General features: G+C 40.9%; 1 protein-coding gene across 1 annotated transcript in view; it reads left to right on the forward strand.

Annotated features, from left to right (window-relative positions):
• LOC106051722 (uncharacterized) overlaps positions 1 to 5529 on the forward strand; it is a 51302-nt gene extending 45773 nt beyond the window's left edge. The window contains exons 49-55 of the mRNA XM_056027624.1: positions 675 to 755; positions 1005 to 1239; positions 1561 to 1678; positions 2731 to 2761; positions 2872 to 2958; positions 3104 to 3338; positions 4746 to 5529. Coding sequence (XP_055883599.1) covers positions 675 to 755; positions 1005 to 1239; positions 1561 to 1678; positions 2731 to 2761; positions 2872 to 2958; positions 3104 to 3338; positions 4746 to 4868 — 910 coding nt within the window. The 3' untranslated portion in view covers positions 4869 to 5529. The remainder of the gene's footprint in view (positions 1 to 674; positions 756 to 1004; positions 1240 to 1560; positions 1679 to 2730; positions 2762 to 2871; positions 2959 to 3103; positions 3339 to 4745) is intronic.
• The last annotated feature ends 9658 nt before the right edge of the window (positions 5530 to 15187 follow it).

A 15187-nucleotide genomic window follows, 5' to 3' on the forward strand; every position in this document is an offset into this window, starting at 1 on the left:
CGTCATACATTTTCAGTTTTAAAATTTATACACTAAATTTATGTTTATAAATACATCGTTTCTTTTTAGCAAGGTCAGCCAATTTCTTTAGTTGACAATATGACATTTATTTCTTCGCAAGAAAAACCAGTATACGTCAATTAAATTCGTGTCTTTAAAAATATCAAAGCACGACAGCACAGGCAAAACGTTTGAAATAGTTGGATTAAATGTCCATTATATCTTAATTTGATGATTTATAAGGATTTCTACGAAATCGGAACAAATGAGGTAACAACATAAATGTTAGATAAAGTAATGGTGAAGGGTACATACCAGTAATCGAATACATGCTATCTCGGAACCGAGCTAACTACACCCCCTAATGCAGAGGGGGTGTCGAGTGCGCACGATCAACTTCCTCCGCGCCAAACATTGTGGTGAAATAATTTTCATTTGTGCTTTTGGACTGTGAAATGGTTTAGCTTTTCTTTGAAATGAATATGCTGACTAAATCTCTCAAAATATTTAATAATAGCAAGAGAAAGAACCTTCACTAACAAAAATAGATTACAACGTTAGATAAAAATAAAAACGGAAATGTTATGAAGTCAATTATGAAACTGAAATTATATTGTAAACATTTCAATGACAAGTTCGATATAAAATATCTTGCATCTTATCGTCTGCAACAGTGACAAGCAGGCCTTGGTCAGTTCCTGGAGCACAATGACAGCTAGGGGCAAAGAAAGTGCTGGAGAGAAACTGGTGTTTTGGTGAGTATTTGATAATGACTGACTGGGAGTTGGTTCAACATTGAACAACAGAGGTCTCTTGACCGAATCTTTAAACGTTTTTCTGTTAGTTATCCTAGGTTGTTTATCTTATCTTATAAACTACAGACGTCCATTTAAAAATATAGACGAAGATAATTACGCCCTAAAACATATAGTCGTATAGGTTAATTAGAAACTCTGCTAAGGAATTGATTTTCCTGGCTGATTCAGTTACTTGACTTATTACAGGATGTTCGACAATGTCCCCAACATGAGAGCTAGATTCACCAAATTCGACGCCACCCAATCAGACGACGCCCTCAGAAAAGACAAAGAGTTCCGTAATCAGGTCAACGTCATTGTTGGAGGTCTAGAGCTACTGATCAACAGCCTCAATGAACCTGGTCAACTCCAGGCCAACCTTGAGAAACTAGTGGATGACCACTTGCACATGGTACCAAGTGTTGGTCTTCAATACTTCGGAGTAAGTTTATATTTTCTAATTCTTTATATCTACATGTTACGGAACGGAAGCCTGCAAGGCCATTTTGAATTACAAATTATTAATTCTTTCAGCTTAACGATATTATTTGAGTGTTTAATAAGTGTTTAAATAGCTAGAACTGTACACAATTATAACATCAGAAACGCATTGTCTCAACACAATCTCATCGTAACATCAAGACATCGTCTGGCCATCAAACAGTATATCATCACACTGCAACTATTTTAAAATTTAGACTATAACAAACAGTTTAACTATTAGTGCAATGAGTTTATTTACTGATACTGACCTTATCTACAGCCACTAGAAAATTACATCCATCTCTTCATTGAGAAAACTCTTGGAGTAAGTTCAAACAGTGTCGAAGCCAAGGCCTGGTCCCATTTGTTCCGTGCTTTCAACAAGGTCATGAAGGATCGTAAGTTATTTGTACACTTTTCTAGAATGTTCGCATTTGTTTACATTATCTTAGTGATTAAGTCATTGTTTACATTTTCTTAGTGATTAAGTCCTTTGTTTAAATTATCTTAGTGATTAAGTCCTTTGTTTAAATTATCTTAGTGATTAAGTCCTTTGTTTACATTATCTTATTGAGTCCATTGTTTAAATTATCTTAGTGATTAGGTCCTTTGTATACATTATCTTAGTGATAAGGTCCTTTGGTTAGCTGAATTTATTTTGACTCTCCGTACTTCTAGCACTGTTTGGAAGCCCAGGACTACGTCTACGAAATGCATCTACGTCAAATAAAGTCTAAATCTTGATGCAACTTGTACTTTTGCTTTTCTTGCCTTGTTGTCTTTCTTGAAGGAATGGCTATTGAATAGTAGAATGCCAAATTCTAATCAATTATATATTTTTTTATACCAGTTTTAGTCTCTCGGGCGTTATGGTCAAAGATGTTTGGACTTTAGAATTTCGGGTCATTGTCTAATCATCTGCTATGCGCCCATTTTTATTTTCCAATTTATTGTAAACATTTGATAGAAATTTATCAATTATCACATTGACAAATAATCGTACAGTGACTCAAAATGAAATTTTACATATCGATGTTGGATAGATTTGAATAATCAATAAATCCATAATCCCAATATGAATATAACTTTGTTGATCTAAAATATATACGTTATAAATCATTCTTATGCTACCTTTTACATTGATATGTATATTTTATATTATATATATATAATATATCGATAAATCGCGACTTCTTTGTGGTCGAAGATGAGCACAATCTTATCTAATAACTCGAAGAAGGCTTTGAAAATCTGGCCGCCACAAGGAACGATTTGGTCTGTTGCATAGTTTCATGTTTTTTTTTTCCCTCAGCATTGTTTTCTTCTGTGATCTGTTTTCTTTGCTAATGACTGTCCTCCTTGCATTGACATTGATTTATAAACTCACTAAATATGTTACAGTGTTTTGTTTGTTTGTAATTCACCCGTTATAAATATTTGAACGTTTCAGATTCCCTCAAGAAAATTGGTCTGACAGATGAGTACGTTTGTTTTCTAATAGAATAGTTTGTTTTTTTTGTAGTTGAAAATATTTCTCAAATATTTCCCTAGTTTAGTCAAAACACTGACCTGCATATTTATGTTTCCACAGAGACAGGAAGGCCATTGTTAGCTCCTGGAGGAAGCTTGTCGGTAGAGCTGGAGGTAGAGACAATGCTGGAACCGATCTTGTCCTGTGGTGAGTGTGGTTCTGTTGACCGTTTTACTTTATTTTCTCCCAATGTTACAGATACTATCCAGGACTTCGTTGTTGATCTGCTAGAAAATTTAGTTATTGTATTGACTTTGTATCTTCACGCATAAAATGCTTCTTAACATAACAGGATGTTTGAGAATGTGCCCCACATGAGAGACAGATTCACCAAGTTCAATGCCTACCAACCTGACACTGCCCTGAGACAAGACAGAGAGTTTGGAGCCCAAGTTGACCGCATCACATCTGGCGTGGAATCCCTGGTTAATAATGTAGAGAACCCTGGTCAGTTCCAGGCTGCCATGGAGAGATTATCCACTATTCACAAAAATAAAACACCCAGCATTGGAATCGAATACTTTGAAGTAAGTATAATATGATACTTAATCTGTTTGAGCAAATGAAATATTTTATACAAGAACTATAACCAACACATATAAAGTAAATCATCATCATCACACTGCATTTGAGCCTAATCATGAGAGGTTCAAAATGATCTTTTAAAAGCCTCCACTAAAAGCCTGATTAATGCATGTAAATGTCCAAAATAAGTCAAGAGAAAGCTGTTTCCCCGACCTGTCGAATTCGGCAATTCTGAGATAGTGAATAGAGTTACCTCCTTCTACAAGCTTCGGACGCAAGTTGACATGTAGCCTGATATATGCAAGAACAGAACCGATAGTGCAACATTAGAACTGACGTCGAATTGGCCTATCCACACAAGGCCTATAATATGTCCAAACATTAGAACTATGTTTAAATTGTCTATCCACACTAGGCCTATAACATGTCTAAACATTAGAACTAACTTTAAATTGGTCTATCCACACTAGGTCTATAACATGTCTAAACATTAGAACTAACTTTAAATTGGTCTATCCACACTAGGCCTATAACATGTCCAAACATTAGAACTAACTTTAAATTGGTCTATCCATACTAGGCCTATAACATGTCCAAACATTAGAACTAAGTTTAAATTGGTCTATCCACACTAGGCCTATAACATGTCCAAACATTAGAACTAACTTTAAATTGGTCTATCCACAGTAGGCCTATAAAATGTCCAAACATTAGAATTAACGTGACAATGGCCTATCCACACTAGGCCTATAACATGTCCAAACATTAGAACTAACGTTAAATTGGCCTATCCACACTAGGCCTATAACATGTTCAAATGTTAGAACTAACGTGACAATGGCCTATCCACACTAGGCCTATAACATGTCCAAACATTAGAACTAACGTTAAATTGGCCTATCCACACTAGGCCTATAACATGTTCAAATGTTAGAACTAACGTGACAATGACCTATCCACACTAGGCCTATAACATGTTCAAATGTTAGAACTAACGTGACAATGGCATATCCACACTAGGCCTATAACATGTCCAAACATAAGAACTAACGTTAAATTGGCCTATCCACACTAGGCCTATAACATGTTCAAATGTTAGAACTAACGTGACAATGAACTATCCTCACTAGGCCTATAACATGTTCAAACGTTAGAACTAACGTGACAATGGCCTATCCACACTAGGCCTATAGCATGTCCAAGCCTAGGTATCCTGCACAAAGGGGAGAATGCGTTATTTGATCCCACACTTAATGGGATATTTGGGATTTGCCAAAACCCTCTAACCATTTGTCTTATTCCAAATAGCCTATAGGTTTGTAGATTATTTATATTAAAGTTATCTTTCCTAACTGAATTGATGTAAATTGTCTCCACATTAAACGGACCAAATGTTTGTTTTATTTCAGCCTCTACAAAGATATATCCATCTGTTCATTGAACAAAGACTCAACGTTGCACCAGACAGCGTGGAGTCCAAAGCTTGGTCTAATATGTTTGCCTCCTTCAATGAAGTTCTGGTGAAAGCATAAACTTAGGCATCTACAAACTTGACACGTGACCCCCAACGACAACGAATCTATTGCTCACAAAAAATATCATACACAAAAACAAAAATTATTTATAAAAGTAACAAAATATTGTTTCGTTAAATATGAAGGAAAAAAATTTAATAAAGCTGCGTTGTATCTTATTCTGTATGCATTTACTTGTAAATATATTAAATTTCAAGATGATAAAAATTAAAAATTAAATAAAATCATTCAATAATTTAACACCAAAAATACCAGTAAATATTATTACGATACTAAATTGTGCATTTCGAAAATAAATCAAGCAATAATACAATTTAAATCGATTACATTCTTCAAGTGTAAACTAAAGTAAATAAATGTTTGCAATTGGAATATTAACCTGAAAAAAGTGGAAGGTTAAACTTGCTAAATAAAGAATGTCTTGAAAGAGGTTAAAACATAAAGACCAAAAAGATCATTATTTTCATGGTTTACATTTTTGTTTTAGAACCACTGACCTGTATACATGTATTGCTTGATTTATTTATTACACATTGTGTATGAAAATTATGAATAAAAATTGTTGCCAATAATAAAGTGTGTAAAAAATGTGCAAGAAAATCGTGCAACATTTGTGTGTAAAATTGTTGAGTAATAAATGATATGCTTCCAACTGAAATACTACCTTGGTCTTTTTTCTTTCTATTGATGGTACAGTATTTACATTGAATAAAATCTCACCTGTTTGTCTATGACACTTTCCTTGTAGAAAAACTATAAAAGTTCTACCTGCTCTAAGAAATAGTTCAGTTTACTTATCTAAGGGTAGAGTCCTATCTTTAGAATAAACAATGTTACTGGACTCAGGGATATGTGAAACCACAATTTCATGACCTGTACGTTGACATGTACGTTGACATGTACGTTGACATGTACGTTGACATGTACGTTGACCTGTACGTTGACCTGTACGTTGACCTGTACGTTGACCTGTACGTTGACATGTACGTTGACATGTACGTTGACATGTACGTTGACATGTATGCATTACGCAAAGACAGCAGGATCTCTGTCCAGGGCTTTGGCATGAGAATATTTGAATTTGTCAAGCCTTCACTCCAAAAGACTTTGATGATGACTGGAAGCAGGGCGGTCTAGTTAGCTTCTCAAGACTTCACTCCAATAGACTTTGATAATGACTGGAAGCAGGACGGTCTAGTTAGTTTCTCAAGACTTCACTCCAATAGACTTTGATGATGACTGGAAGCAGGACGGTCTAGTTAGCTTCTCAAGACTTCACTCCAATAGACTTTGATGATGACTGGAAGCAGCACGGTCTAGTTAGCTTCTCAAGACTTCACTCCAATAGACTTTGATGATGACTGGAAGCAGCACGGTCCAGTTAGCTTCTCAAGCCTTCACTCCAATAGACTTTGATGATGACTGGAAGCAGCACGGTCTAGTTAGCTTCTCAAGACTTCACTCCAATAGACTTTGATGATGACTGGAAGCAGCACGGTCCAGTTAGCTTCTCAAGCCTTCACTCCAATAGACTTTGATGATGACTGGAAGCAGCACGGTCCAGTTAGCTTCTCAAGCCTTCACTCCAATAGACTTTGATGATGACTGGAAGCAGCACGGTCTAGTTAGCTTCTCAAGACTTCACTCCAATAGACTTTGATGATGACTGGAAGCAGCACGGTCTAGTTAGCTTCTCAAGACTTCACTCCAATAGACTTTGATTATGACTGGAAGCAGGACGGTCTAGTTAGCTTCTCAAGACTTCACTCCAATAGACTTTGATTATGACTGGAAGCAGGACGGTCTAGTTAGCTTCTCAAGACTTCACTCCAATAGACTTTGATGATGACTGGAAGCTGGGCGGTCTAGTTAGTTTCTCAAGACTTCACTCCAATAGACTTTGATGATGACTGGAAGCAGGACGGTCTAGTTAGCTTTTCAAGACTTCACTCCAATAGACTTTGATGATGACTGGAAGCAGGACGGTCCAGTTAGCTTCTCAAGACTTCACTCCAATAGACTTTGATGATGACTGGAAGCAGGACGGTCTAGTTAGCTTCTCAAGACTTCACTCCAATAGACTTTGATGATGACTGGAAGCAGCACGGTCTAGTTAGCTTCTCAAGACTTCACTCCAATAGACTTTGATGATGACTGGAAGCAGCACGGTCTAGTTAGCTTCTCAAGACTTCACTCCAATAGACTTTGATGATGACTGGAAGCAGCACGGTCCAGTTAGCTTCTCAAGCCTTCACTCCAATAGACTTTGATGATGACTGGAAGCAGCACGGTCCAGTTAGCTTCTCAAGACTTCACTCCAATAGACTTTGATGATGACTGGAAGCAGCACGGTCTAGTTAGCTTCTCAAGACTTCACTCCAATAGACTTTGATGATGACTGGAAGCAGGGCGGTCTAGTTAGCTTCTCAAGACTTCACTCCAATAGACTTTGATAATGACTGGAAGCAGGACGGTCTAGTTAGTTTCTCAAGACTTCACTCCAATAGACTTTGATGATGACTAGAAGCAGGACGGTCTAGTTAGCTTCTCAAGACTTCACTCCAATAGACTTTGATGATGACTGGAAGCAGCACGGTCTAGTTAGCTTCTCAAGACTTCACTCCAATAGACTTTGATGATGACTGGAAGCAGCACGGTCCAGTTAGCTTCTCAAGACTTCACTCCAATAGACTTTGATGATGACTGGAAGCAGCACGGTCTAGTTAGCTTCTCAAGACTTCACTCCAATTGACTTTGATGATGACTGGAAGCAGCACGGTCTAGTTAGCTTCTCAAGACTTCACTCCAATTGACTTTGATGATGACTGGAAGCAGCACGGTCCAGTTAGCTTCTCAAGCCTTCACTCCAATAGACTTTGATGATGACTGGAAGCAGCACGGTCCAGTTAGCTTCTCAAGACTTCACTCCAATAGATTTTGATAATGACTGGAAGCAGCACGGTCTAGTTAGTTTCTCAAGACTTCACTCCAATAGACTTTGATTATGACTGGAAGCAGGACGGTCTAGTTAGCTTCTCAAGACTTCACTCCAATAGACTTTGATGATGACTGGAAGCTGGGCGGTCTAGTTAGTTTCTCAAGACTTCACTCCAATAGACTTTGATGATGACTGGAAGCAGGACGGTCTAGTTAGCTTTTCAAGACTTCACTCCAATAGACTTTGATGATGAATGGAAGCAGGACGGTCTAGTTAGCTTCTCAAGACTTCACTCCAATAGACTTTGATGATGACTGGAAGCAGGACGGTCTAGTTAGCTTCTCAAGACTTCACTCCAATAGACTTTGATGATGACTGGAAGCAGCACGGTCTAGTTAGCTTCTCAAGACTTCACTCCAATAGACTTTGATGATGACTGGAAGCAGCACGGTCCACTTAGCTTCTCAAGCCTTCACTCCAATAGACTTTGATGATGACTGGAAGCAGCACGGTCTAGTTAGCTTCTCAAGACTTCACTCCAATAGACTTTGATGATGACTGGAAGCAGCACGGTCCAGTTAGCTTCTCAAGCCTTCACTCCAATAGACTTTGATGATGACTGGAAGCAGCACGGTCCAGTTAGCTTCTCAAGACTTCACTCCAATAGACTTTGATGATGACTGGAAGCAGCACGGTCTAGTTAGCTTCTCAAGACTTCACTCCAATTGACTTTGATGATGACTGGAAGCAGCACGGTCCAGTTAGCTTCTCAAGCCTTCACTCCAATAGACTTTGATGATGACTGGAAGCAGCACGGTCCAGTTAGCTTCTCAAGACTTCACTCCAATAGATTTTGATAATGACTGGAAGCAGCACGGTCTAGTTAGTTTCTCAAGACTTCACTCCAATAGACTTTGATGATGACTGGAAGCAGGACGGTCTAGTTAGCTTCTCAAGACTTCACTCCAATAGACTTTGATGATGACTGGAAGCTGATGGTCTAGTTAGTTTCTCAAGACTTCACTCCAATAGACTTTGATGATGACTGGAAGCAGGACGGTCTAGTTAGCTTTTCAAGACTTCACTCCAATAGACTTTGATGATGAATGGAAGCAGGACGGTCTAGTTAGCTTCTCAAGACTTCACTCCAATAGACTTTGATGATGACTGGAAGCAGGACGGTCTAGTTAGCTTCTCAAGACTTCACTCCAATAGACTTTGATGATGACTGGAAGCAGCACGGTCTAGTTAGCTTCTCAAGACTTCACTCCAATAGACTTTGATGATGACTGGAAGCAGCACGGTCCAGTTAGCTTCTCAAGCCTTCACTCCAATAGACTTTGATGATGACTGGAAGCAGCACGGTCTAGTTAGCTTCTCAAGACTTCACTCCAATAGACTTTGATGATGACTGGAAGCAGCACGGTCCAGTTAGCTTCTCAAGCCTTCACTCCAATAGACTTTGATGATGACTGGAAGCAGCACGGTCCAGTTAGCTTCTCAAGACTTCACTCCAATAGACTTTGATAATGACTGGAAGCAGGACGGTCTAGTTAGTTTCTCAAGACTTCACTCCAATAGACTTTGATGATGACTGGAAGCAGGACGGTCTAGTTAGCTTCTCAAGACTTCACTCCAATAGACTTTGATGATGACTGGAAGCAGGACGGTCTAGTTAGCTTTTCAAGACTTCACTCCAATAGACTTTGATGATGACTGGAAGCAGCACGGTCCAGTTAGCTTCTCAAGCCTTCACTCCAATAGACTTTGATGATGACTGGAAGCAGCACGGTCTAGTTAGCTTCTCAAGACTTCACTCCAATAGACTTTGATGATGACTGGAAGCAGCACGGTCCAGTTAGCTTCTCAAGCCTTCACTCCAATAGACTTTGATGATGACTGGAAGCAGCACGGTCCAGTTAGCTTCTCAAGCCTTCACTCCAATAGACTTTGATGATGACTGGAAGCAGCACGGTCCAGTTAGCTTCTCAAGCCTTCACTCCAATAGACTTTGATGATGACTGGAAGCAGGACGGTCTAGTTAGCTTCTCAAGACTTCACTCCAATAGACTTTGATGATGACTGGAAGCAGCACGGTCCAGTTAGCTTCTCAAGCCTTCACTCCAATAGACTTTGATGATGACTGCAAGCAGCACGGTCTAGTTAGCTTCTCAAGACTTCACTCCAATAGACTTTGATGATGACTGGAAGCAGCACGGTCTAGTTAGCTTCTCAAGACTTCACTCCAATTGACTTTGATGATGACTGGAAGCAGCACGGTCCAGTTAGCTTCTCAAGCCTTCACTCCAATAGACTTTGATGATGACTGGAAGCAGCACGGTCCAGTTAGCTTCTCAAGACTTCACTCCAATAGATTTTGATAATGACTGGAAGCAGCACGGTCTAGTTAGTTTCTCAAGACTTCACTCCAATAGACTTTGATTATGACTGGAAGCAGGACGGTCTAGTTAGCTTCTCAAGACTTCACTCCAATAGACTTTGATGATGACTGGAAGCTGGGCGGTCTAGTTAGTTTCTCAAGACTTCACTCCAATAGACTTTGATGATGACTGGAAGCAGGACGGTCTAGTTAGCTTTTCAAGACTTCACTCCAATAGACTTTGATGATGACTGGAAGCAGGACGGTCCAGTTAGCTTCTCAAGACTTCACTCCAATAGACTTTGATGATGACTGGAAGCAGGACGGTCTAGTTAGCTTCTCAAGACTTCACTCCAATAGACTTTGATGATGACTGGAAGCAGCACGGTCTAGTTAGCTTCTCAAGACTTCACTCCAATAGACTTTGATGATGACTGGAAGCAGCACGGTCCAGTTAGCTTCTCAAGCCTTCACTCCAATAGACTTTGATGATGACTGGAAGCAGCACGGTCTAGTTAGCTTCTCAAGACTTCACTCCAATAGACTTTGATGATGACTGGAAGCAGCACGGTCCAGTTAGCTTCTCAAGCCTTCACTCCAATAGACTTTGATGATGACTGGAAGCAGCACGGTCCAGTTAGCTTCTCAAGACTTCACTCCAATAGACTTTGATGATGACTGGAAGCAGCACGGTCTAGTTAGCTTCTCAAGACTTCACTCCAATAGACTTTGATGATGACTGGAAGCAGGGCGGTCTAGTTAGCTTCTCAAGACTTCACTCCAATAGACTTTGATAATGACTGGAAGCAGGACGGTCTAGTTAGTTTCTCAAGACTTCACTCCAATAGACTTTGATGATGACTGGAAGCAGGACGGTCTAGTTAGCTTCTCAAGACTTCACTCCAATAGACTTTGATGATGACTGGAAGCAGCACGGTCTAGTTAGCTTCTCAAGACTTCACTCCAATAGACTTTGATGATGACTGGAAGCAGCACGGTCCAGTTAGCTTCTCAAGCCTTCACTCCAATAGACTTTGATGATGACTGGAAGCAGCACGGTCTAGTTAGCTTCTCAAGACTTCACTCCAATAGACTTTGATGATGACTGGAAGCAGCACGGTCCAGTTAGCTTCTCAAGCCTTCACTCCAATAGACTTTGATGATGACTGGAAGCAGCACGGTCCAGTTAGCTTCTCAAGCCTTCACTCCAATAGACTTTGATGATGACTGGAAGCAGCACGGTCTAGTTAGCTTCTCAAGACTTCACTCCAATAGACTTTGATGATGACTGGAAGCAGCACGGTCCAGTTAGCTTCTCAAGCCTTCACTCCAATAGACTTTGATGATGACTGGAAGCAGCACGGTCTAGTTAGCTTCTCAAGACTTCACTCCAATAGACTTTGATGATGACTGGAAGCAGCACGGTCTAGTTAGCTTCTCAAGACTTCACTCCAATTGACTTTGATGATAACTGGAAGCAGCACGGTCCAGTTAGCTTCTCAAGCCTTCACTCCAATAGACTTTGATGATGACTGGAAGCAGCACGGTCCAGTTAGCTTCTCAAGACTTCACTCCAATAGATTTTGATAATGACTGGAAGCAGCACGGTCTAGTTAGTTTCTCAAGACTTCACTCCAATAGACTTTGATTATGACTGGAAGCAGCACGGTCTAGTTAGCTTCTCAAGACTTCACTCCAATAGACTTTGATGATGACTGGAAGCAGCACGGTCCAGTTAGCTTCTCAAGCCTTCACTCCAATAGACTTTGATGATGACTGGAAGCAGGACGGTCTAGTTAGCTTCTCAAGACTTCACTCCAATAGACTTTGATGATGACTGGAAGCAGCACGGTCCAGTTAGCTTCTCAAGACTTCACTCCAATAGACTTTGATGATGACTGGAAGCAGCACGGTCTAGTTAGCTTCTCAAGACTTCACTCCAATAGACTTTGATGATGACTGGAAGCAGCACGGTCCAGTTAGCTTCTCAAGCCTTCACTCCAATAGACTTTGATGATGACTGGAAGCAGGACGGTCCAGTTAGCTTCTCAAGCCTTCACTCCAATAGACTTTGATGATGACTGGAAGCAGCACGGTCCAGTTAGCTTCTCAAGACTTCACTCCAATAGACTTTGATGATGACTGGAAGCAGCACGGTCCAGTTAGCTTCTCAAGCCTTCACTCCAATAGACTTTGATGATGACTGGAAGCAGCACGGTCCAGTTAGCTTCTCAAGACTTCACTCCAATAGACTTTGATGATGACTGGAAGCAGCACGGTCTAGTTAGCTTCTCAAGACTTCACTCCAATAGACTTTGATGATGACTGGAAGCAGCACGGTCCAGTTAGCTTCTCAAGCCTTCACTCCAATAGACTTTGATGATGACTGGAAGCAGCACGGTCTAGTTAGCTTCTCAAGACTTCACTCCAATAGACTTTGATGATGACTGGAAGCAGCACGGTCTAGTTAGCTTCTCAAGACTTCACTCCAATAGACTTTGATGATGACTGGAAGCAGCACGGTCCAGTTAGCTTCTCAAGCCTTCACTCCAATAGACTTTGATGATAACTGGAAGCAGCACGGTCTAGTTAGCTTCTCAAGACTTCACTCCAATAGACTTTGATGATGACTGGAAGCAGCACGGTCCAGTTAGCTTCTCAAGCCTTCACTCCAATAGACTTTGATGATGACTGGAAGCAGCACGGTCCAGTTAGCTTCTCAAGCCTTCACTCCAATAGACTTTGATGATGACTGGAAGCAACACGGTCTAGTTAGCTTCTCAAGACTTCACTCCAATAGACTTTGATGATGACTGGAAGCAGCACGGTCCAGTTAGCTTCTCAAGCCTTCACTCCAATAGACTTTGATGATGACTGGAAGCAGGACGGTCTAGTTAGCTTCTCAAGACTTCACTCCAATAGACTTTGATGATGACTGGAAGCAGCACGGTCTAGTTAGCTTCTCAAGACTTCACTCCAATAGACTTTGATGATGACTGGAAGCAGCACGGTCCAGTTAGCTTCTCAAGCCTTCACTCCAATAGACTTTGATGATGACTGGAAGCAGCACGGTCTAGTTAGCTTCTCAAGACTTCACTCCAATAGACTTTGATGATGACTGGAAGCAGCACGGTCCAGTTAGCTTCTCAAGCCTTCACTCCAATAGACTTTGATGATGACTGGAAGCAGCACGGTCCAGTTAGCTTCTCAAGCCTTCACTCCAATAGACTTTGATGATGACTGGAAGCAGCACGGTCTAGTTAGCTTCTCAAGACTTCACTCCAATAGACTTTGATGATGACTGGAAGCAGCACGGTCCAGTTAGCTTCTCAAGCCTTCACTCCAATAGACTTTGATGATGACTGGAAGCAGCACGGTCTAGTTAGCTTCTCAAGACTTCACTCCAATAGACTTTGATGATGACTGGAAGCAGCACGGTCCAGTTAGCTTCTCAAGCCTTCACTCCAATAGACTTTGATGATGACTGCAAGCAGCACGGTCTAGTTAGCTTCTCAAGACTTCACTCCAATAGACTTTGATGATGACTGGAAGCAGCACGGTCTAGTTAGCTTCTCAAGACTTCACTCCAATTGACTTTGATGATGACTGGAAGCAGCACGGTCCAGTTAGCTTCTCAAGCCTTCACTCCAATAGACTTTGATGATGACTGGAAGCAGCACGGTCCAGTTAGCTTCTCAAGACTTCACTCCAATAGATTTTGATAATGACTGGAAGCAGCACGGTCTAGTTAGTTTCTCAAGACTTCACTCCAATAGACTTTGATTATGACTGGAAGCAGGACGGTCTAGTTAGCTTCTCAAGACTTCACTCCAATAGACTTTGATGATGACTGGAAGCTGGGCGGTCTAGTTAGTTTCTCAAGACTTCACTCCAATAGACTTTGATGATGACTGGAAGCAGGACGGTCTAGTTAGCTTTTCAAGACTTCACTCCAATAGACTTTGATGATGACTGGAAGCAGGACGGTCCAGTTAGCTTCTCAAGACTTCACTCCAATAGACTTTGATGATGACTGGAAGCAGGACGGTCTAGTTAGCTTCTCAAGACTTCACTCCAATAGACTTTGATGATGACTGGAAGCAGCACGGTCTAGTTAGCTTCTCAAGACTTCACTCCAATAGACTTTGATGATGACTGGAAGCAGCACGGTCCAGTTAGCTTCTCAAGCCTTCACTCCAATAGACTTTGATGATGACTGGAAGCAGCACGGTCTAGTTAGCTTCTCAAGACTTCACTCCAATAGACTTTGATGATGACTGGAAGCAGCACGGTCCAGTTAGCTTCTCAAGCCTTCACTCCAATAGACTTTGATGATGACTGGAAGCAGCACGGTCCAGTTAGCTTCTCAAGACTTCACTCCAATAGACTTTGATGATGACTGGAAGCAGCACGGTCTAGTTAGCTTCTCAAGACTTCACTCCAATAGACTTTGATGATGACTGGAAGCAGGGCGGTCTAGTTAGCTTCTCAAGACTTCACTCCAATAGACTTTGATAATGACTGGAAGCAGGACGGTCTAGTTAGTTTCTCAAGACTTCACTCCAATAGACTTTGATGATGACTGGAAGCAGGACGGTCTAGTTAGCTTCTCAAGACTTCACTCCAATAGACTTTGATGATGACTGGAAGCAGCACGGTCTAGTTAGCTTCTCAAGAATTCACTCCAATAGACTTTGATGATGACTGGAAGCAGCACGGTCCAGTTAGCTTCTCAAGCCTTCACTCCAATAGACTTTGATGATGACTGGAAGCAGCACGGTCCAGTTAGCTTCTCAAGCCTTCACTCCAATAGACTTTGATGATGACTGGAAGCAGCACGGTCTAGTTAGCTTCTCAAGACTTCACTCCAATAGACTTTGATGATGACTGGAAGCAGCACGGTCCAGTTAGCTTCTCAAGCCTTCACTCCAATAGACTTTGATGATGACTGGAAGCAGCACGGTCTAGTTAGCTTCTCAAGACTTCACTCCAATAGAC

This window comes from Biomphalaria glabrata, chromosome 4 (assembly GCF_947242115.1).
Source record: "Biomphalaria glabrata chromosome 4, xgBioGlab47.1, whole genome shotgun sequence".
NCBI classification, from domain to species: Eukaryota; Metazoa; Mollusca; class Gastropoda; family Planorbidae; genus Biomphalaria; species Biomphalaria glabrata.